Source organism: Pseudorca crassidens, chromosome 7 (assembly GCF_039906515.1).
Source record: "Pseudorca crassidens isolate mPseCra1 chromosome 7, mPseCra1.hap1, whole genome shotgun sequence".
In the NCBI taxonomy this organism is placed as follows: Eukaryota; Metazoa; Chordata; class Mammalia; order Artiodactyla; family Delphinidae; genus Pseudorca; species Pseudorca crassidens.
The window spans coordinates 8,718,505-8,741,303 of record NC_090302.1 but is presented as its reverse complement, the minus strand read 5'-3'; the positions used below and the strand labels follow the sequence as shown (position 1 = coordinate 8,741,303).

Genomic DNA, 22,799 nt, shown 5'->3' with positions numbered 1-22,799 from the left:
AATCTGCCGTCTCCCCCAGACTAAGTTCCTGGAGGTTAGGACTGTCGTTTTCACAAGCCCCCAAGTCCAGCACTGTGATTGGCAAAGAGTAGGGGCTCAGCTATTGTTGGCTGCCCCACATGATGTATATCACATGCCTGATTGCATTGAGTTTCCATGGCAACCCTGTGATGGTATGACTCTTCTCCCCATTTTATAGAGGAGAAAATTAAGGCTCAGAAGAGCTAAATAACTTTCTTATGAGCGAACAGCTAATAAAAGGTAGAGCTTGGGTGCAAACTTAGGTCTTTATTCCTACACTATGTATCCACCAGCTTAGTTCAAGCTCAGGAATGTCCTGGAATTGTTGAGTCAGAAACCAGAGATGCTTAAGCAAGAGGAGATCTATTGCCTAACTATTGAGGTCAGCCTGCCTCATGTCAGAATTATATCATTCAGCTGAGCATTCGGTGCCATGGGCACGTTTTACCCTCTGGGTGTTCTATCAGTATGTATTAGCACACTCTGCCCTCTCTTTTGGAACTCCCTGTTTAAAATAGACATGTGTACAGATGAACCAGTCATCAGCTGTAGAAAGCTAGAGCTAAAAATGGTCTGTTTTTTACATTTCAATCTCCTATTTCAAGATGAAGAGACCAAGACCAAAGGAAACTCATAGCTACCATGTATTGAAACTTACCATGGCCCCAGAACTGTGCTAACCACGTGTTGTGCAGTATTTCATTTAATCCTCAGGTAGGCACTATTTTAATCCATCCTCTATTAATAGGTGGGGAAACTGAGGCTCTGAGGGGCTCTGAGGGGCAAAGTGACTTGCCTAATGTCCCAGAGCTAATCAGTGGGGGAATCAGAATTTGAACCCAGGTCAGCCTGCTCCAGAGCACAAGTCCTCAACCTGCACACCCAGTAGAGGGCTTGGCTGCGAGGAAAGATGCTCTGCCCTGCACCTGGCTACCCCCACAGACCTGCAGACAGCGCCACCCTTGTCTTTTGCGTGGGCCACCCTCGTGCACTCAGGTTCAGCCTTCTCTGGAATTAGCAAGAAACTGCTCTTCCCAGTACTGGTGGTTATTTTCAGAAGTGTGAAATAAATGTAAAACAGGATATTTTCAGTAAAAATATCTCTGACTTGAAGCAGATACATGGTTACTTTTTTGCAAAGACGAACGTAGTCCTCATATGACAGCCCATTTGTAAGGCACACAAGGTCCTGGATGAATGAGAGACTGAGCTTCAGGGGGCTGGGCTCATGCTCCCCCCGGAGTGAGGATTCCCAGAGTCCTCGGGCACAGAGGAGTCAGCCCCAGCTTTAAAGTGAAAAGGCCTGAACTCAGACTCAGCCTGAGGATCCTAAGCCTGTGAGCAAGTCACTCATCCTCTCAGTTAACCTTCCATAAGGAGCTGCAGGGGTTAATGATGTAATAATATACATGAAAGCACCCGGCGCCAGTATCTGGGTCAAGCTTCAAAACCTACCAGCAGCCCCATTCCTCCCGCATGATGATATTTTGAGAATTACCATATTTATTTAAGATGAAACATGTATTTAAGAGTGTATGGAATCATCACTGAAAATTCTAGATGCATCCGACGCTAGGAAATGTGTGGGCTTTAGAAAGTACTCCTTCCTCCCCCGCAGCCCCTCCCTACAGTGTGTTCATCATACTTCTGCTGTGATAACACTTTCTTTTCCTCTGGTCTGTTGTTTCTTCCGTGAGCATTTACTAAATGCCAGTTCTGTGCCAGGCACAGTACGAGAGCTTGCAGGAGAGACATCCTACCTGCCAACACAGAGCACCTCTTGCAGAGCCCAGAAGACTCAGGCCTGGGTTTTTTCCTATCAGAAGCCAGAAAACACTTGTCTTCTGAGATTCCCCTGTCTCCTGGTTCTACCTTGGAGCATCCACCTGAGGAATGTCCCCCTCTCACCCCACCGGCTCCTGCGGCTTGGCCCAAGGGACCGCTGGGGGATTGATTGCGCAGGCCTTTGGCCCGGCTTCAACTTACCGCGGCTCTTCCCCCACTTGTGGTCACAGCCAAGGGAAGCCTGGTGCCCGGCCCTGAGGCCCAGATGTTGCAGGTTCCCGGAAGGACTTACCCGACGGCTTGTCTGTGGAGGATGGGAGGCTGGTGAGGGTGGGCATGGTGGGCAGAGGGGGCGGCAGCACCTTCAGGTTCTGGTCGCTCTGGATCTCGTTGGTGGAGATCTGGTTGATGATGCGGTTGTAGGGGGGCGGCTGGTAGGCGCGGGGCGGGGCGGCGGGGGGCGGCTGGGGCACGGGCCGGGCGGCGGGCACCCGCTGGCAGTGCTCCTCCAGCTGCGCGATGATCTCTGACTGGTTGTGGGCCAGCGTGGCCAGGTGCTGGTACTTGTGCTCCAGGTCCTTGTACTTGCTGGCCAGCTGCAGCATGTCAGCCGTCTGGTTGAGGATCCTGTTCTCCAGCTGGGAGAGCTCGAGCGCATTGTCCCGCTTGCGGATGATCTCGTGCAGGAGCTGCATGTAGAGCTGCGTGACCCGCGAGTTCATGTTGCGGCTTTCCTTGCGCAGCAGCTTCACCTCGCTCACGATGCCGCCGTCCACCTCCACGAGCTGCTGCAGCGTCTCGATCTGCCGCTTCTGCTTGAGCAGCTCGTTGTTGAGCAGCTCCAGCTCCTGCTTGTGCACCCGGTTCTCCAGGAGCACCTCGGGCTCCTTGGAGTTGACGCAGATGGCGCCTGTGACCCGCTGCTGGGGAACGATGAAGGTGTAGGTGCACTTGTCCGAGGACTCGCCGGCCCGCTTGTACCTGTTCAGGTAGATGAACTCGCTGGGCGAGCCCTCCTCTGTGCCCTCAAAGCCCTCCTTCTGGCCCACAGCCGCTCCCAGGGCGGCCAGCAGTCCCAGCCACCAGCACGTCACGCACAGCGGCCTCATGGTCCTTGCAAAGTGGGGGTTCTTCTTTGAGAGCAGAGACTATGAAACCCTGGAAGTAAACAGAAGGGGAGACTCAGTGAGGGTCCTGTCACTGCCAGCGGCCTGTGCCATAAGGGAGCTCAGCCTTCTTATCGGGCAGATGTTTCCAAAAACACAGCTTCAGGAGGCAGCCCTTCCGGGAGCCACAGAAGGAGACAGGCAGGCCCGGCAGAGGTAGGAAGGAAACAGGAGGGGACTGGGCATCTGAAGGCAGCAGGCCGAGGCCCCGCCGCTCCTGGAGCCTGAGAACCACACGAGGGCAGCTTGAAGCTGGGAGGGGAGGAAGAGGAAGGGTTGTCCCATCTCCCTCCTCCTCTGCCTCACACTCCTCAGACCATTTAGCTTCCCCCTGGACGTGCCCTTTGTAACACCCATCACAGTTGAGATGAATCTGAATTCTGTGAGATCTCTTCATGGATCTGCGGTCCATAAAGGCCGGTGCTGTGTCTGTTTCCATCCTGTATCCCCAGGATGCTGCACTAAGCAAGCTTTCTGCAATATTTGTTAAATGAATGATTTGCTAGACATAGTATGGATGTGTTCAGTTTGTAATGAACAGTGTCAATGGAAGGATGTGTGTAGCCATGTGGCTTTGGCCTGTGTGTTAGCCAAGCTACAGAGCCCAAACAGGAGCAAACAACTCTTCTAAATCCAGATATTTCCAGCAGCCAGTAACTGCACGGTCCCCATCACTGCCACATGGTTAAGCCAGGTGGGAGCAGAAAACAGACATGTGTCTCCAGATTTGTTTCAGTTCTACTCTGACCACTTGTTCCTTCCCCAGATATCCATTGAACATCTGTGGTATGCCAGACGGTGTGCTGGCTGCTGGAGATGCAGCTGCAAACAGGACAGAGCCAGCCCCTGCCCTCACGGGGCTTACCCATCGTTACACAGCCCCTAAGTGCCGTGAGGCAGAAGTAGTGTATGCAGTGGAAGGGTAGAACGGGGAACTGACCTAACCAGAGGGGTCAGGAAAGCTTCTCTGAGAAAGTGACCTTTATGCTGACCCTGGAGTGTTGAGTAGGAGTGAGCCAGGCCAAGAGGGAGGGGACATGCGTGCATAGATCGCTCCTCTCACCTACTCAAGGATGTGGCTCCAGCAGCTCTCCCCCAGCTCTCCGGCATGATCACATTTTTTCTCCAGCCATGCTGTTATTTCTTTCAACTTAAAGAAAATCCTCTCTTGACCTCACATCCCTTGTCCAGCTACTGTTCCATTGCTGTGCTCCCCTTTTTAGCAAAACCCTCTGAAGAGTTGCCCACACCCACTGTTTCCAGAAAGTCTGTCTCCTCCTGTTCTCTCTTGAGCCCGTTCCCATCAGGCGTGGCCCCGTCCCCTCCATTCCAAGTGTCCTAGACAGGATCGTCAGGGGCCTCACTTGCCAGACCAAGTGGCCAGTTCCTGGTCCTCACTGATACGTTGCCTCTCAGCACCCGGGGGACATGGCAGATCACTCCCTCCTTGGACTTCCTTCCCCAAACACCACCCTTTCTTCCTGTCTCACTGGCTACTCCTCAGTCTCCTTTGCTGGTTCATCCCCAACCCTGTCCTGGGCGGGGAGGGGTTGGGCAGAGCTCAGTCCTCAGACGTCTTCTGTACCTTGGTGATCTCATCCATTCTAGCCTGGGCCTCACCCTGAGTCCAGACTCATATATCCAACTGCCTCTTCGACATTTCTGCTCAACTACTGCTGCTGCCACTGCTACCGCGCATCTCAACCGTAACTCATCCGGAAATGAACTCCTGGGGTTACCCACATCTCCATCCCAGCCTGTTCATCCCAGTTTTTCCTGCGTTAGCAAGTGGCAACTCTGTTCTTCTGATTGCTCAGGCCAACAAACTTGAAGTCATCCTTGACTCCTTTCTTCCCGTCATACCCCACATCTAATTCACCACCAAATTATAATAGCAATATCCTGGGACTGTTCCCAGGATCCTACTGCTTCTCCCCACCTCCCCGGGTACAGCCCACCTTCACCTCTCTCCTGGACCTGACTGGTCTCCCTGCTCCTGCACTTGCCCATTACAGCATCTCCTCAGCCCAGCAGCCAGAGTGAACCTTGTAAAAACGTCAAATCAGGTCACTCTTCTACTCAGAATCCTCTGGTGGCTCCTCGTCTTGGAGAAGAAGCTATGGGTCTCTAAGGCCCCCCGCTCTGGCCCCACTCCCTCCCTGACCTCATCTCGCACTTGCTCCAGCCATGCTGGCTTCCCGGGCGTTCCTTAAGCACACCGATGGCGTGGGGCCTTTGCACTTGACCTGGCCTAGAACACTCTCGGCCCCTTCCGTGTTGCACCCCCCCCCCCCACCGCTTTCAGGTCTTTGCTGAAATATCACCTTCCCAGTGAGGCCTTCCTGCTTATTTAAAATTGTGACCTCGCCACCTTCCCCCTCCAGAGTCCTTGTCACCATCAGGCATGTAGTGTCTCCCTTCCAACCCCCGAGAGAGGAAGCTCCATGAGGGCAGGGGGCTTGTCTGTTTTGGTCACTCCTCACCCATAGTGCCTAGCACAGGGCCTGGAATATGTAGGAGCTCAGTGAATATTTGTGGACTGAATGAAAAGACACAGCCACCAACAGTTGCCGTGAAGTGGGGAGTGCTACGAAAAGGGGTGTAGCAGGCGGGGCCGGGGAGCCCCAGGCAAGTGACTGCCTGAGGGCGTGGGCGTGTATTACATTTATTACTACCATCCCTAACATCCACTTAGTGAGTGCCCACTGTGTACCTGACCCTGCACTCAACATTTTGCAAGGGTTTTCTACTTTATTGAATTCTCACAATGGCTTCTTGGTAGATACTGTTGTTATTTCCGTTTTAGTTTTTTGTTGTTGTTATTTGGTTTTTGTTTGTATGTTTGTTTGGCCACCATGCGCAGCATGCGGGATGTTAGTTCCCCGACCAGGGATCGAACCCACACCCTGTGCAGTGGAAGCACAGAGTCTTAACCACTGGACCGCCAGGGAGGTCCCTCCATTTTGCAGATGAGGAAACTGAGACTCAGTGAGGCTAAGTGACTTGCCTAAAATCACACAGCTAGAAGGTGGCAGAACCAGGACTCAGCCCTGGCCTGATGTACTCAAACCTTCAAACTCTTAATGACTACACAGAAATGTTCTTAATCTGGTTTCTAGTAATAAAGTATTAGCATCATGACTTTCTGTTTTCACATTAATTTACCCTAAAATAACAACCATACCACAGAACCTGAAGGTTTTGTCTTCCCCAGACCCCTCTGGGGGCTTCTCTGGTCGGCAGCCTGGACAGCAGGAAGTTACAGAACAGACCCCGTGCTCTCCAGGGCCACGCTGAGCTGCTTGAATGAGGAAGCCCCAGCTTGGTTCCGAAGGCCAGCTCAGGCCTTTCAGGCCAGGCAGAGAAAGGTGTTTGGAGCCTCTGGTGTGGGTCGGACTATGAGGTTAGGGCTGCAGTGACGTTAGTGTAAACCTCACTGAGTTTGTGAGCGTTTGCCTAGTTTCCAGCGCACTTTTAGCTGCTCCTGTGCCGGCGGCCACACCCAACCCACACCAATGGGAAGGAGCTGCCCTCCTGGGCTGGGCGGGCCTGCCGGCACTGCCTTCCCACAGGCCGCTCACCTGCCTCTCCATGCTGCTGTGATGCTGATTGCGGATGCCGGCGAGGGCTCCACCTTGGCCAAGTTACTGCCACAGGACCAGGAAGGCAACTTGGCTTCGGGCCTCGAGACCTGGCATGGTGGCACTGTTTACCACTGAGTTCTGTCCCTTCCCAAGTGTGGGCTCTCACAGCTTCCCAGGCAAAGTTCTGTGCCCTTGGGCTTGAGATCCTGAAGGTTGAGCCTCTTCTGTGAAGTGGGGTGATCCAACCCACCTTGCACAGTAGCTAAGGACTGTGGAAGTGCTTCCGAAACCAGAGGTGGGGATGGCATGATAGCAGCATGAGAGCACCAGCAAAGCCGACTGGCGGCGAGGAGGGCTGACCACATTCCGGCAGTGTGTCCAGCACGTGTACCATCTCCTTGATCCTACCATCCCCCCCGAGGAGATACCAGGACTAACTCTCCCATTTGACAGCCGAGGGCCTTGTTCCATGTCACAGAGCTGGGCCTGCCCAGGAGTTCTGTCTAGCCTCACCTCCCACTCTGAAGGAGTCTGCTGGTTGGACTGGTCCTGGCTGTCATGGGGTCCCTAGCATCTCACACAGCGCTGGGCACAGAGCGGGGAGGCACCAGACGTGCAAACGCAGTCAGAAACTGTGCAATCTTTAAAGAGCATTTCTTGTAGCTGTTCAATTAAAAAGAGAACGAAACTTGACGGTTAACACTCGTACAGCTTTTTAGGTTCACAAGGCCCTATACATACACATTATCTATGTAATCACCACGACCTTCAGAGCCGGTTAGTAGTAGTATGCCCATTTTGAGGGTGAGGAAACTGAAGCTCAAGAGGGTGTCAGGTAATGTGCTCAAGGTTGCATTGCTGCTGGTGGGACCAGTCATGAAGCCGCATGATTTTGGGTCTTACTGTCACATTTCTGTGGGGTCTGGGCTTGGCGGGAGTGACTTGGAGCCAGTCGGGTTACAAGAAGGAAGGGAAGGAACAGGGCACTGTGCTAGGTGCCTGACATACACTGTCCCAGGGAATCCAGCAAGGTTGGTATTCCCCCCAGTTTATAAATGGGGGCACCAAAACCCAGACAGGCTAAGTAACTTGCCCAGGAGCACATGGCAGACAAGAGCCAGAGCTGACTCAGCCTAGAGCTGGGGTCAGCCTGACACCAAGGGCTGTGCTCTTTGTGCTGCCTTTGGCCTTGGCGTAATTTATTTTCCTTAAAGGTCAACCCCCTCCTCAGTTTTTTGCAAGTTTGGCAGTTCTTAATGGACAGTAATGAGTTTGTTTACTTTTGCTCTCTTGATATTTATTCAACTAATTGCATCCCAAGAGAAATAACTCCCCAGCATTCCAGCCATCTTAGGCCTGGAGAAGAACTCAACTCCAATCAAAGAGGTGCTCCTCAGTTTCTTCCTATGACCAACAAAGAAAAGCAAATCCAACTGTTTTCCTTGGCTTCAAAGTGAAAATAAAAATGATTCTTGAAATTGCTTTTCCACATTGTATTGTGAGGAGTTTCCATTATGCACGGGTTTCCCTCCCCACAACTGGGGCTGGTGCGACTGAGCCACATGACGGGCTCTGCACACTGGGAGGCCACCTCCTCAGGGTCTGGGTCCCACCCAGCCTCCGGTGGGCAGCTCTAGGTGTCCCTGTTTGGCCTGCTGTGGTGGGACCCCACATCGCCTGTCCATGTCCCTCTCAGCACTGCAGCCCCGCAGCCCAGGTGAGGGGCCACTTTGTGGGAAGAATCGTTTTCATAAGACAGAGCTGTGTGTCCTGCCCTGTGGCAGAAGCTGCTTTCCCGGGGTCATCTTGTGAGTTCTCACCCCAAAGGGTAGGAATAAGAAAATTTCAAATACTGAAAAAAATAGTACTACAACCAATTATCACCATGATTCAAGCACTTTATAAACATTATCTCATTTCATCCTCCCAACAGCCCTGGGAGGGAAGCCGTTATTTCAGGGTTGCCGTGCGTGGTGGCCCAGGTTGTGCACTATGCAACCCTAGGGAGCACAAGTCACATTCACAGTCTTTGTAGTTTTGTATATTTAAATCACAGCAATATTCTAATTCCCACAAAGACGCTCTTAAGGCTAACGGCAGAGCTGACAGTTGTCCCCATGGCAGGTGAGCAAACTATTGAGATTCAAAGTCCATGAGTCATTTTGCCCAAAGTTACCAGCTTAACTAAGTAGCAGTTGGTAACAGAACCCCAAGATATATACCATGCTGCATGTATGGAAGTGACAGGAAAACTCAAAGGAGATTGTTCTCTGACAACTGCCCCCACTCCAAAGCAGGGGGAGAACAGGAGAGCTCTTGCAACCCCCGGGACTGCTGGCCCTGAATTAAATCCAGCTCCCAGGATGGTGTTTCATGATTAGTCCACGTTGTAGTCCTGTCTGGGGGCTCACAGAACCCATCCCTCCCTCCCCAGCCAGCCCTGCCCCATCATTCTGTGATCACAGATGAAAGCCAGGTATGAGTCCAGGCCAGAGGCACTGCAGGAGGCCTGGGCCCCTTTCAAGGCAGCAAGGGAATCTGGAACTGCCACCTGGCCCCAGTGTGCCCGACGGGCCCCTGACAGGAAGCTAGGAACTTGAGCTGCACTTGAGTGAGTTTGATGGAACCGAGCATGAATCGTGATGTTAAACCAACATCAGGACAGAAAGAAAAAATCAAAACTTTGAAGTTGACAGTTTTTCCTGCTAAAGCTGGTTGAGATTTATGATGTGCAGTTAGGTAGAACCAAACCAACTGGTAATCCAGGCTGAGGGAGGGATCCAGATAAAGGAAAGTTCCAGAAGAAATGGCCCTAGAGGGCCCAGCTGACCACATGACCAATAGGATAGATAATAACAGCTACCATTTGTTTGTTGTGAACTTACTATGTGCTCAGCCATGCTCTATCTCATTGGTGCTTACAACCCTATGAATAGGGGACCATGCATGCTGGTTGGCCCCAGTTAAGACCTATTATCTTATTAATTATTGACAGCACCCTGTTTTATTCTCAAAAGTGTCCTGATTGAGTAACAAACTATTTGGTCTCCTTACCTAGGAGAAAGGTATTATTATCTGTATTTGCAGTAGAGGAAACCCAGGTCCAGAAAGATTAGGTCACTTGCCTAAGGTCCCTTGGAGTAAATATCGGGACTGGGATTCAGCTGTCGACTGCAAGGTCCATGTCCTCACCTCCATCAAGAGAATCTCTCCAACCAGTATGAGTAAAAGGTGCCTGTCTGTTTGCTCAATGGCCAAGATGCAGGTTACTTCTTAGTCACTCTTGACTGACAAAGTAGAAATAGCTTTCGGGTCAGCACAAGGGTGAGTCTTGTTGGATGCTAGAAACAGTTCTTGATTATCCAGGTGGTGAGACCCCAAAATGGGCATCTAGGATGAGCAGTGGTGTCCTCACCTTAGAAACCCTGGAGGAGGAACTGTGCATCACTTGTCCTGGTGATTCACCGCCAGCCTGGAGGCCAGGGAGGGAATAGCCACATCTCCAACTGCCATCCCTTCCCAGCCTAGGATTCTGTGAATCATCCCCACCAAAAGTCAGTGTGGGTACCCAGGGAGTCTGGAGCTGATTCCCAGACCCTGCCTGTTCAACTCTAATAAGACCTTCGAATGAGCCGTTTGTCCAGCCAGCCAGCCTTCCATCCACTTAGCCTTCCCAGCCAGCCCGCCATTGTGTATTGCTGCATCCTGGGTCCAGCCCTGTCGTGGGTTCTGGGGACACAGGCGTGAACCAGAGCAGCAGGTAGGTAGGATCAGACGGATTTGCCTGGAAGAGTGGCAGTGGAGGGTCAAATCTGCCTGATGCTCCTGCCACTGGTGTGTTGCTGGCTCCAGGGCAGGGCTGAGTTCATGGAGGAGGTGGGTTGTGGTCATACTATGAGCTCATGGGGCAAGAGGGGATGTGGTTAGGCGGCGGGAGCTCGTTGCCTTTGCCAGGGGGACGAGGGTGCTGCTGTTCCTTTTCCGCGGTACATTATTTGGGAACCATTTTGAGGTGGTCCCGAAGCCTGTGCACTGAGCCCTCTGTGCCAGGAGCCTCAGCCAACAGAGCAGAGGCAGGAGAGTCTGCAGAAGCCATTTCAGAGCCCGGCTCCTGCGTTGGCTGCTGCATTTCCGGCAGTGCCTCCTGTGCTCTGGAGCCCTGGAACTGGGGGAGCCTCAGACGGGAGAGAACAGCTAGGGACTGGGTGGACAGCGCTGTCCCAGGGCAGCTCCCTGGGTAATCCGGACCTTGCCTGGAGCTGCTCTTCTGAGCCAGGCTGAGTGGTTGGCGCCATGGCCGCCTCGGCCTGTCGGCAGGGCCTAGCCCCTGGGCACTGGGACAACCATTTTGGGCCGACCTCACTGATCCCAGCAATTCTGTAAGGCAGGGGCTATGATTATCCCCATTTCACAGGTGAAGAAACAGGTAAGGATGAAGTCTTGCCCAGGCCTCAGAGCTACCAAGTGGTGGAGCTAGGCTTGGAACCAGGTTTGTGGATTCCATAGCCAGCCTTCTTACCCACACAGTCCTTCCTGGCCTCCCTGCCCTCAGCCGCTCTCTCCTCTGCACTCTGCACTGCTTGCAGCTCCAGGCCTATCTCTCTAAAACACACATCTGGTCTTGTCAGTGTCCTGCTGAAAGATAGAGCCTGTGTTGTCATGCCTCCCTGCATCTGCACGTGCTGTTCTTTTTGCCTCGTCACCTTCCCTGTGTCCTGCCTGAGGCACGCTTGCCTTCCTTGCTAAGTTGACCTTCTCAGTGAAGCTGGCTGTTCACAGGGAGGGCCCCCTCCCTTCTCCCTCCTCCAGCTCCCAGAAGCAGCTGGGGCTGCTTCCATCACAGCCCCCAAGATATAGCATGTCTGGTTCTCTACCCCAGACTGCAAGCTTCTTAAAAGCGGGGTCAGGGCGGTTCCCCCTCTGAATACCCAATAGCCAGGATGGCACCTGGGTTACTAAATAGGAATTCAAGGACTTCATTCATTGAACATATTTCCTGAGCATTTCCTCTGTGCCAGCCACTGTGCTGGGGGCTGGAGATAGAGCAGGAGCAAGGTAGGTGCCTGCCCTCCGGGGGCCACAGTGTCTGGGTCTGAGGCTCCCGCCCTCCCTCCTTCCTTCCCTCCTTCGTTCATTCATTCAGATCCTTTCTCTCCCTGTCCTTAGTGGGTATTGGAGGTCCAGCAGTGACTGAGAGATCCCACCTTTCCCTCATGGGGGCTGGGGTGGGTCCATCTTGGGCAGGACTTTGGTCGTTCCTGGAGCTGGGTGGGTCCTCAGAGTTCATTCTGGGCTTTTCTGAGGTGGTCTTGGGCATGCCTTTCTGGAGGACTAGGCAGCAGCGGGAGGCTGAGGCTCTGGGGCTGCTGGCCCTAAGACAGGCTGGTTTCACCAGAGAATCCACCTAACACAATAGCTTGATTGTGAGAGGCCTGGCTCCCCCCACCCAGCACGTTAACATGTCTGTGATCAGAATGTGTCTTAAAACTGATGTGTACGTGGAACGGGACACTGTAACATTTTAACTCCCCTCCCAAGGCTGTTATTAAGTCAGTCATACGGCTTATGGTCGTTGTGTCGGAATGTGGTTTTGTCATAGAAACTACCCTCAGAATGTGGTTCTGATGTGACCCATCTATCACCACAAACTCCTAGCTGCTAGTGGCTGAATAACCCTTCTATTTGGGGTGTTTCATATAAATTCGCAGAAAAGAAATGCTATTCAATGGATTGATTCATTCTTGAGATTCCCGCAGTGTGTTTGTCCGGGATGGCAGTGGGCTGGGGTGGAATGGGCCCAGATCTGGACTTGGATCCTTGCTTTTTGGCCCGCTAGTGGAGGGACCTTGGCAGAGGTGCTGCACCCGCTGACCCTCAGTTCCCTCTTCTGTAAAATGGGGACAGCGCCACGCATCTCACGGTTCCCTCTTAGCGCCACACGCCTCCTCCTTACAGGTCTCCCACCGTTGTGCGTTTGTGTGATTATTAGATTCACCTTCTCCCTCTTCCCACTGGGCTGTGGGCGTCGTGAAGCAGAACACCTCCGCCATCTGACTGCTGTCAATTGGGACCAGTTTGGACAAAGTGGGCTGTGACTCAGAGAGAGGCCAGAAGCTGAATGTACTTGCCTTGGGCGGGGCTGCTGCCTGTTCTGTTTGTTCTGCTGTAGCTGCCAGTTGCGGCTCCCGGATCTCTTCTCCGGAATTGCTCAAGTGTGGCTGCTGTAGGCCTTGAAGACCTGAGCTCAGGTTCTGCAGCCCTTGGAGTCTCCAAGTTAGGAACGTGGGAAACACACCAGTGGTATCTCAGGCACATAGATGACTGCTGGCCCGAGGCTCTGCCCCACTGAGCTGGTGCAGAGTTCCATGGAGCTGCCGGGGGCGGCAGCCGTACAGAGCACCAGTTGCGCAGGGTTCTGAGCTAAGACAGCCTGGCTTGGAATCCAGTTCCACCTCTCATTGACTGTGCTACCGCAGGCGTGCTGTGTAGCTGTGCTGAGCCTTGGTTGTAAGAGGGGTGGCGACGAGGCCTGTACTGTCTCAGAGGTAGGCTTCTATGACATGAGCGGGTAAGCACGTGGCTTTCAGATGGGATGGTGCAGCGTCTCTAGGACACCAACCGAAACAGACTTGACTGCGAGACACCTTGAACAGGGCATTGGAGTGAGGCAGGGAGAGGCGTGGACTTTGGAGCCATACTGACCAGCGTTCACATCCCACAGAATCACCAACGGTGTGACCTTGGGCAGGTTGCTTAACTTCTCTGAGCCTTTGTTTTCTCATCTGTAAAATGTGACGCTAAAACTGGAACCTGCCTCCTAAGGTTGTAGCGAGGATGAAATGAGATACTGCGTGTGGCTTACTTAGCACAGTGGTACTTAATAAATCACTGTGTGTTGGAGAAATGGCTTAGTTGCTCTGCCCATGAAAGTGCAGGAATACCGTGCAGTCCCTTCCTGGGCCATGTGCTTCACACATTTTTGTCTGCTTTTACTGAATAATAATTAAGCTAATTTGTGTTAGGCAGGCCTGTGAGGTCAGTCAGAGTCTCTACTTGGCCCGGGCTGCCCGAAGAGCATAGTGAGCCGCCGTGGTTCCCGGGTGGAGTCAGGAAACCTGCAGCTTCCGCAGCCCCAGAGGCCTTGTGCTAGAGAAGCATATATTTAATGTCAGCCTTTCCAAATGCTTCCAAGAGTTCAGGGACCTCTGGGGCCACAGGAGAGAAGCTACTGTCTGGGGCTAAGATGCATCAGTGTTGGCTGGTATGAAATCCACCAGACTTGGCCATTTATCTTGTGGCCAGACTTGGGTGATGGGGGTGGGGTTTGGGGGAGGGGTCCCTGCCTCACCCTCTGCAACCCCAGGACAGGCCTGGCATTGGTCCTCCCGCTTTGTGGACCTCCTGCAGCGCGGTGGTAGCTTGCTTTCCTCCCTGCTGGTTCTGGTGAGCGGACCAGCAGGCAGGGGAGTAGTGCTGTGTGAGGGGTAGGATGTTTTTACTGTAAGGCTGGTACCAGATGCACCCGAGGTCCTTTTGTCGGTGCATCGGCACTCCTCCTTCGTGTGGACTTCTAGGATCTGGATGTGCTGCAGTTGCCCCAGACATAAAGCCCCCCTCCTCGGGCTCCTGGGAGGATCCCCAGCGTGGGTGGCAGTAGTGGTCATAGCACTGGCTCAGCCTGGTGGGATTTCCTGACAACCCCAGCAGAATGTATCCAGGTTAGAGAATCTGGGTCTCTGCTCTTCCCTCTCTGCAATTCTGGTTGTTATGGCTCATAATACTCAGTGACTAATGTGTTCTGAGGCTCTGCCACACACCCGGTGCCGTGCTAAGGCCTTCCCGGCCATGATCCCACACGCTCCTCCTAGAAAGCAATGGAGCGTGGTTCAGAGTGCTGGGTTCAAGTGCTGGTGCTGGCGTTTACCAACCATGTGGCCTTGGGCACAACACTTAACCTCTGTGCCTCAGTTTCCTCACATGTGAAATGGTGATGACTAACAGTGCCTGTGTTATAGGGTGGTTGTGAGGACTCTGCCTCTTGGTAAGTGCAATGTAAGTGTTAGTTGTTACCAAGAGATGGGCATTACTGTTATCCCATTTTACAGGTAAGGAAACTGAGGCTTAGAGAGGCTAAATGATCTGCAAGGGTCACTTAGCTCATAAGTAGAAGAGCTAGGATTTGAGCCTAGCTTGTGCGTACTACCTCACTCTGTCTCAATTTGGAAAAATACATGTGGGGAGCATTTGGCCAGCTTCGGAAGTGGCATTCTCAACTTTCCTCAGAGCCCCGGTGAAAGGGGATCCTTTTCTAAGTAACCGAACTGCCCTCTGGGAGCTCTCGTAATCCCACAGCAGAGGCAATAGCTGACCCGTGACACACATATCACAGGAGGAGAAGGGAGGGATCAGTGAAGAATTTCTGTTTGGAAATGTTATCTAGCGAGTGCTTTCAAGGGACTCAGATGCAGAGCCTGTACCGTCCCCCTGCCGGGTGCCGGGGAAGCCTCATCCTCCCCTGTGTCCTGGCCAGGCCACGTACAGCCTGCTGGAGACCTGGGGCTCCGTCCCGTCCCATCCCGTCCTGTCCTGTGCGAGGAGGGACCAGACGTCCTCGGACCCGCCGGGAAACCAGGGCAGCACTGTGCCCCGAGTCACAGCGGCAGGAACCTCTGGCTGATGTGTCCCTCCCGGCTCTGGACCCCTCTGCTCCTCTCCTCCCCGGCTGAGGGCATGAGTACAGGCTGCTCAGTGCCAGGGAACTTTCTGAACGAGGGCTCCCGGCTCTCGCAGGACAGCGTTTGCTTTTGCCTCAGCAGAGTCTCCAGCCAGGGTGCATAGGAACCCAAAACTGAAAGACAACTTCCGGAGTCCTCGGGCTAGCCCTGCGTCTGTGACTCCATCGGCCCGCTGGCCCCTCAAGGGCACCCGTCCACACAAGCTCATGCTCGCGCACACACCCCGGCTGCGGAGCCCTGCCCAGGAGCCGCCTGCCTTCACCCCAAAGGCTCTTTGTCTGAAGGAGAGTGGGGCTTACTGATGGAGCCCTCGAAACCCCAGCCATGACCTCACGCCCCCAGAACTCCACCCTCTACCCAGGTGTCCACAGGTCCTGTCCCAGCAGATGCCTTGTTTGGCTCCAAGCGAAAGCAGGAGGGCCCAGCTGCGAGCATCGCGTTCCCCGGCTGGAGGGGTCAGGGTTCTTGAGCCCAGAGACCCGGAGCCAGCTGCTGCCTCTCGCCCCCGTACCTCGGTGCCACAGAGTCGGGCTCTTACCTCTTCCCTCCTGCCTGGCTCCCGGGGCAGCTCTCACATGCTTCACCTCGGCCGTCAGCGGGGCAGCCTGGCCATGGCCTCCCTGAGTCGCAGGCTGGACCGGCTGCAGAGCAGCCCTGCCTCACTGGCCTCTGCTCGCTCCGCTCTGCCTCCACAGCGGGGGCTCCGGCCAGGGATGGGGCGGGGGCTGGCCCGGGGTCCCGCCGGGTGGCTCACGACCTGCCTTCTCTCGCGGGGGCCGGCAGCTGCCCCAGTGCCATGCTCTGCAGGTCCGGAGCTCAGGCGGCACTGCTCAGGGCGCGGGGTCCATCCTCAGGCCGTCTGCGGCAGCCTCATTTGAACTCCCAACTCCTTTGTGGAGCCTTTACATGCTGCCGGAGGAAACTGTGAGCACAGCCTGACCCTGGTTGGCTGCAGGCACTTCTCTCCACCCACCAGTGCAAGAGGATCCCCCAGGCCCCAGAAAGGCTCAGGGCCTCCCCTCAGCCCCAGACAGAGGCGGGCCGCCCGGTGATGTCACACTAGCTCCGGCCCCAGCTGGCCTGGCCCCTCCCGCCCCAGCCTGCTTTGGCGGCCTCGTCGGCCCCCTCCTTCCTTGGCACGAGCAGCCGGGCCAGCTCTGCTCCCTGGCCCAACGGCTCCCAAAAGCCCGGGCAGCCCCGGGTGCGCTCTGCCGAGGCAGAGAGCTTCCCCTCTGACTCAGGTAATGGGTTTAGATCCGCCCCAGCTGTGCAGGCAGCGGGTTGGCGTGTGGGCTGCAGGGAGCCGGGTCCTCCCCTGGATTGCTGCCTCTTCCAGGCCTGCCCTGCCGAGCCCCAGTTGGGCAGGCAGGGCAGCCCCGCACAGACGGCCTCTCCCCATCAGCCGCCCTTCTTGGAGGCTTCACTCTTACCTCTAAACCCTGGGGAAGGGAGCCCCAGGCTGTCTGCACAGCAGCCAGTGGGATCTGGGCTGTGAAGTTAGGGAGAAGCAGTGGCTTGGGACAGCGGAATTACCACCGGCTGGGGTGGGGGCAGCGCTGGGGAAATGCTCCATCACTTCCCACCTGAGGGGCCTTGATTGAGTCACTGCATCTCTCCGGGCATCCCTCTCATGCATCAGTAGATGAGCTAAAACAAGTAATCTACCTCCAAGGGCTGCGGCGAGGGTTCTATGAGGTCGTGCAGGAAAGGCCTCGGCGTAGGGCGAGGAGGCCTTAGTGGACTGAACTCAGGACTCTGGCGTCCAGCAGGTCAGGGCTCGCGCTCCCAGAACTTCCGCTGGGACCTCCCGTCCGGCTCTTTGAGGAACACATGATGGGAGTCCATCGGCACCCTCAGCACAGAGCCTGCCCCCGAGACAGAGCTCATGAATGTTTGTGGAGTCAGAGCAAGAGAAGAGACAGCACTGGACCCCACGCAGCGAGCGGCCCTACAGGCTCATTGGCACAGGCCAGGGGGACGGGCCTGCTCAGTGGGCGGAGGCGAGTCCTGGGAAGGAGCAGCCAGGGCAGGTTTGTCCTCTGCCTGGACAACAGCCTTGTGCAGTGTTGGTGGTAACTCTCCTTTCCCTTTTAAAACATTTTTAGTGATGATGGTGGTGGTGATGATGATGTTTGGGTACAAATTGGGAGAGAAACTTCAGTGGGGTTCTCTGCGCCGCTAGGCACGGTGTATCATGTTCCTGGGTCCACCGTGCTCCTCCCCTCCCCAGGATAGCCACCCCTGTCTTTGCAGAAGGAGAGCACCTTTCCTTCTTGCCTCAGCTTCTCCCATCCTGCTCAGACCTTGTCCTCTGGCAAAGGTGTTCTTTGCCAGAAGACCCCAGCATCTTACAGGCCACCACATTAGCCAGACAGCAGGATGGCACAGAAACCTTCCCAACGTCGACTCCGGAGGTGACGGTGTTGCCCGCCCTGTGGATTTTCCAGAGGGCCTGGAGGATCCTGGTGGGGCCATGGCAGGCTGGGGGCTCAAGATCAGCCGGAGCATATGAGAGGGGCCCAGCTTCTTCTGAGCTGCGCCCTAGACAGCCTGGATGCAGGCATATTCCCTTCTTTCCCTCCCTCCCTCCTTCTTTCTCTCTCTCTCTCTGACTCTCTTTTCCAGGATGTATTTTTTGGGAACCTGCTCTGAGCCAGCACCAGGAAGGCAAAGTCCCTGTCCTCACAGAGCTCGCAGGCCGGAGGGGAGACAGACAGACAGACTTGGGCACCTGAGAAGTACCGGGCACAGGGAGTATCTAAGCAGGATGTCTGATGAAGCAGTCAGGGCAGGCCCCTGACAAAGTGGTGCTTCAGCTGAAACCTGGAGGATGGGTCAGAGTTAGCAGGTGGTGAGGTTAGAGGGAGGGTGGCCTGGGCGGAGAGAATAGCAGATGAAGTGGCCCCAACAATATCTCCCCGCCACAGTGAGACCTTGACACTCCTCCCAATGAGAGGTAGGATCTCTGCCCCCTCCCCTTGAATGTGGGTGGTTTCTGACTTGCTTGTAACCAGTAGAATGCAGTGGGAGTGACACTACCCGACTGCCAAGACTGGGTGAAAGAAGCCAGTGCAGCTTTTGCCTTGTTCACTGGCACACTCTGTGTTGGCGCCATGAGCCAAGCTGGACCCCAAGAAGTCCAGCTACCCGGAAGCTGACGTGTGAAGACTGCATGTACCATGGGTCCCAGCTGGCAGCTGGCATCAACCCCCAGGCGTGTGAGGAAAGAGGCCCCTCGCCATTGAGTCATCCCCAGCTATAGCGTCTTCCTGCTGAGGCCCCAGCCATCAGGCAGCAGAGATAAGCCATCCTAGTGTTCCGTGCCCGAATTCCTGACCCACAGAACCCATGAGGATAAGGAAATGGTTATTTGAGGCCGCAAAGTTTTGGTGGTAATTTGTTACGCTGCAGTAGTAACAGGAGCGGACCCTGAGGCAAGGGCAACTGTGAGTTCTTCCAGGAGCTGAGAGGAGTGCGGTGTGGAGGAGAGAAGGGGAGCGTGGCAGAGGATGAGGCCTTGTCAGAGGGGGGACTTCATCCCGAGGGCAGTCAGGAAGCACTGCAAGGTTCTGAGCAGGACAGGGTTCCTTCCACCTTGCTTTTGTTTCTAAGAGGGCCACGCTGGTGTTGACTGGATTGACAGGTGCGGCGGCCAAGGCATCAGAGCTGCTGGGAGTTGGTTGCAGCTGTCTTGGTGAGAGAGGTGGTTGGAAGCGATGGGACCCCCTGGGGCAGGAAGCATTCCCAGGACATCCCCCCTGCTCTGGGAATAGGTGCAGCCCAAGTCCCTTGGTTGCTAAACAGATTTGCTTTCACAATTCCAAGTTCCTGGGATCCCACCAAGTGGGAAAGGAGCAGCAGGGTGGCCGTGCCCTGCCCATCTTTCCTCACCCCCTGCCCTGTTGGTGGCCTTGGGCAATCAAGCACACCCCTGGGGAGCCTGAGCTGGGCAGTCAAATTCTGGTTCTACCGCCAGTAGCCCTGAGCCTCACTTTCCTCCTGTGGAAAATGAAGATGATGTAAGGATTTACCCCACAGGGCTGTTGTGAAAATTAAATAAGATGTGACACGTTAAGTGTAACACACATGGTAAGTGCTCAGTAACGTTGGCTCTGGTCGTTTTAGTTGCCCGGGAGTCCCCTGAGCATGGGGGCATGTGTGGCGTGGGCCGTGTGGAGCTCTCCTTTTGTCCAGCCCAGCACAGCAGAGTGAATAAACGGATGGCTGGCAGGGGAGGGTAAAGAGCTGTGGCTCAGAGGCTGACGAACCTGTGCTCAAATCCCAGCTCTGTCACTAACCTGGGCAACTTTCCAATTCTCTCTCAAACTTTGTTTCCTCCTGTTAAAAAAGGCAATGATAATACTGACTCCTAGGGGTTAGTGTGAGGATTGAGATAAGATAACATACCTAACGCGCTTAGCACAATGCCTGGCACTCGCCATTGCTCAGGAAGTTGCTGCCGCTTCTCCCTGCCCCCAGGCTCCTCCCCACTCGTACCCAGAACATCCTCGTCAAGCCTCCACCTTGATGGCTCCCAGATCTTGGAATCCTCCTGACCTCAGTGAGCACCATCCCTGCGTTTCCACCTGCCTGTTGGACCGGTGTCATGTGACTAAAGCATTTGAGGAAAAGGGAATCTTTCTTTTTCTTTGTATAGTTTTTACCAGAATGAAAAAGATGTGTGATGTTTACATGGTGGCAGAATACAAAGAATCTTCATTATGTCCCACAGTTTGTATAAATTTCATGTGTTTTCCTATTTATCACCTTCCTGACAGTTAACAGTTCTTTTGTTTTTTCTTTTTCCTGTTGGGAATGTTGGGATGTTCTACTGAGATAACTGTGTATGAGGGGTGGGGGCTGAGGCGGGGGGAAGTGCACGAATAATGTGTGTTACGTAGACAGGGGTGCTTGGGAGGGGGTTTTTGCTGTATCTCGCAACCTCAGAGTCTTACCAGCATTTCAGGCTTCACATTTCCCAAGCTGATTTTTTCCTTTCGGCACTTTTGAAACGCCTTTCCATTGTCTCCTGGCTTACACTATTTCTAATGAGCAGTCAGCTCTCTTCCTTGCAGTTGTTCCTGTGTACGTGGTGGGTCTCTTCCCCTCTGACTTCTTTTAAGATTTCTGTCTATCTTTGATTTTCAGTAATTTGACGATGATGTGACTAGGTTTGATTTTCTTCATATTTATTCTGTATGGGATTCACTGAGCTTCTTAGATCAGATATTGATCTGACGCCAGAAGCCCTCATTTATCCGCTCAGCCGCCTCGCTGGGCCCCAGGACAGATAAGCGAGGTCGGCAACAGCTTGGCTACCCCTCGGGACGAGAATTTCAGCAGGTATCTATCTGCAAGCAAATTGCGGTCCTTTCCCACTGACCGTAAAACTGCCTCCAGTCCCTCATCTCCTGTTTAGGACAAAGGTCCCGTCTGATACAGACAACAGTGTTCCAGAAGCAACCGTTTTTAAACATTTTATGCTGGATGGGGATGATTTTAAACAGCTTTGGAAATTTCCTGTGAAGTGTTTGTTACGAACCTACGAAGAAAACCAGGAAACGAAAATTAAATCTCTCCTGTCTCTGTTCTTCAGTCTCCCCTCTTGGGGACAAGCCCCCACGTGAGCTGCAGGGTGAGAGAGAGGCGACAAACCAAATGAGCATTCCTTAAGATACTGTTACGAAGACAAAATGAAAACCACTCAACTGAAGTCTCAGCAAATTGGCTTCGGGCAAATTGGCCTGGAGCCCATAGGTAGTGCTCAGATGGGGTTTAATAAGTATCTGTTGCCTGAGCAGTGAATGTGTTTGGCAGGTGATGTCCAGGCTTGAGAAGAGGCACTGCCCGGACTCTGTCCCCTGGCAGGTGGGTTGGGAAGTCGGGAATGAGATGGACAAGCTGACAACAGGCTCTCCAAACCGCTTTGTAACTGAGCATACACCCTGTGCTGACACTTGGATAGACTTGCCTGGCAAGCACTTCACAGACACAGCGTCCTCGTAGGGCTTTCCGTGTGCTGGGACATCCTCTGTGACACTGGGTAGTATAGGATGACTACTAGCACTGCCTTAGATACTTCCCATAAAAGAAGTCTCCTAACTTCTCACCAGGAAACATGTGGCTCCCCTGCCAGACATGAGGCAGTAAGTCACAGGACCCGACCACAAGGCCTCCAGGAGAGGAGGGGACCAGCTGGCTCACTCTCAGCTCAGAGGCAGCTGCTTCATTAAATCTGGAGGGATGGACGCTTCTGGCAGTTCCACAGCCTTCCTGATGCTCAGACACTCCTGTAGGCCTTTCCAAGACCAGCTGACCAGGAGAGGAGGGGCCTTGCCTTTTTGTCCCTCACCCATGGCTCAGCCTCACTGCGGCCTTGATCACTAAAAACTGCCACACTTCCTCGAATCTGAGAAGTCGTCAACCATTAAATGAGTCATGTTCTAGTAAAAGAGACAAAGTACTGCCAATTAAACCCTGACACGCTACTAACTTTAAGATGCCTCTGGATTTCAGAGATCCTAAAACAAGAAAAAAGTGTTAAAACGTTAGAATCGAAGAAATGTAATTTGTTTTCAGGACAACACAGCACAGTGTTCCTGCTATCTTTGATGTAAGTCTTCATCACAGTCCCATTACTGCCTAGCAGTGTGGCCTGGTGCAAGGAAGCCCACTTTGCCAAGCCTCACTCTTCTTGTTAGTAGAACAAAATAGTAATACTTCCCTCATAGGGTTTTGGGGGGAGAAGAAAAAAAAGATAAGTGTAAAATATTGAGCTTGACACCCAGCCCATCGCAGGTAGCTACATAAGGTGCTCTAACGAGGCTTGTGAGGCCACACATCTCTTTCATCTTCTAGTGCGCTGGTGGGCACACTGAGCTGAACCAAACTGTGAATTATCGGGGCTGATATTTCCCAACAGACTATGACCGAGAACAGGGAGGGCAGACAACTGAATTAAGGACCACCAACCAGCGGGCTAGGTTTATGGTAAGGCATCAGTAAAAAGCAGGAGGTTTGGGTGAGAAGGCGAATTCCGCTGGGATGTGCGGAGGTCCAGTTCCTGAAAAGGAGGAGTAGGTTGTATTGAAGTAACCCACTGGTCAGTAACAATGATAAAAGCTGGATAATATACAAAAGACAGCTGCTTGAAAGCAATCCAAAGCAATAGAAGCTGGAGGAGACATGTTCCTTGAAAGACAGGAAGCTCACTAGGGTATTTCCCTACTCATGGTGATACACAGAATGACAAAACAGAATGCAGCAGCATTACTGGCTGGGAAGAAGAGAAAGAGATTGGACCTTGAGGATGGAAATTGAAGGGGGAAATGCTAGAAAGGAGAAAGCCACAGAATGAGGAGCTCCAAAACTACTATACAAATTCCCCTTGATTCCTTAGTTAACCCCTAAATTGTATACATGGAGAGAGAGAGAGAGAGAGAGAGAGAGAGAGAGTCCTGGGAGCCCAAAAGAAAGCAGCAGCTGAGAGGCAGAAAGTTCAGCAGCTG

At 53.6% G+C, this 22,799-nt stretch overlaps 2 protein-coding genes across 23 annotated transcripts in view; one reads left to right on the top strand and one right to left on the bottom strand.

Moving 5' to 3' along the window:
* ANGPTL2 (angiopoietin like 2) overlaps positions 1-16,304 on the bottom strand; it is a 33,899-nt gene extending 17,595 nt beyond the window's left edge. The window contains exons 1-2 of the mRNA XM_067743264.1: positions 15,830-16,304; positions 2,099-2,964 (exon numbers count right to left, since the gene is read on the bottom strand). Of these exons, the coding sequence (XP_067599365.1) occupies positions 2,099-2,915 (817 nt within the window). The 5' untranslated portion in view covers positions 2,916-2,964; positions 15,830-16,304. The remainder of the gene's footprint in view (positions 1-2,098; positions 2,965-15,829) is intronic.
* RALGPS1 (Ral GEF with PH domain and SH3 binding motif 1) overlaps positions 1-22,799 on the top strand; it is a 331,729-nt gene that overhangs the window by 218,900 nt on the left and 90,030 nt on the right. The window lies entirely within an intron of this gene.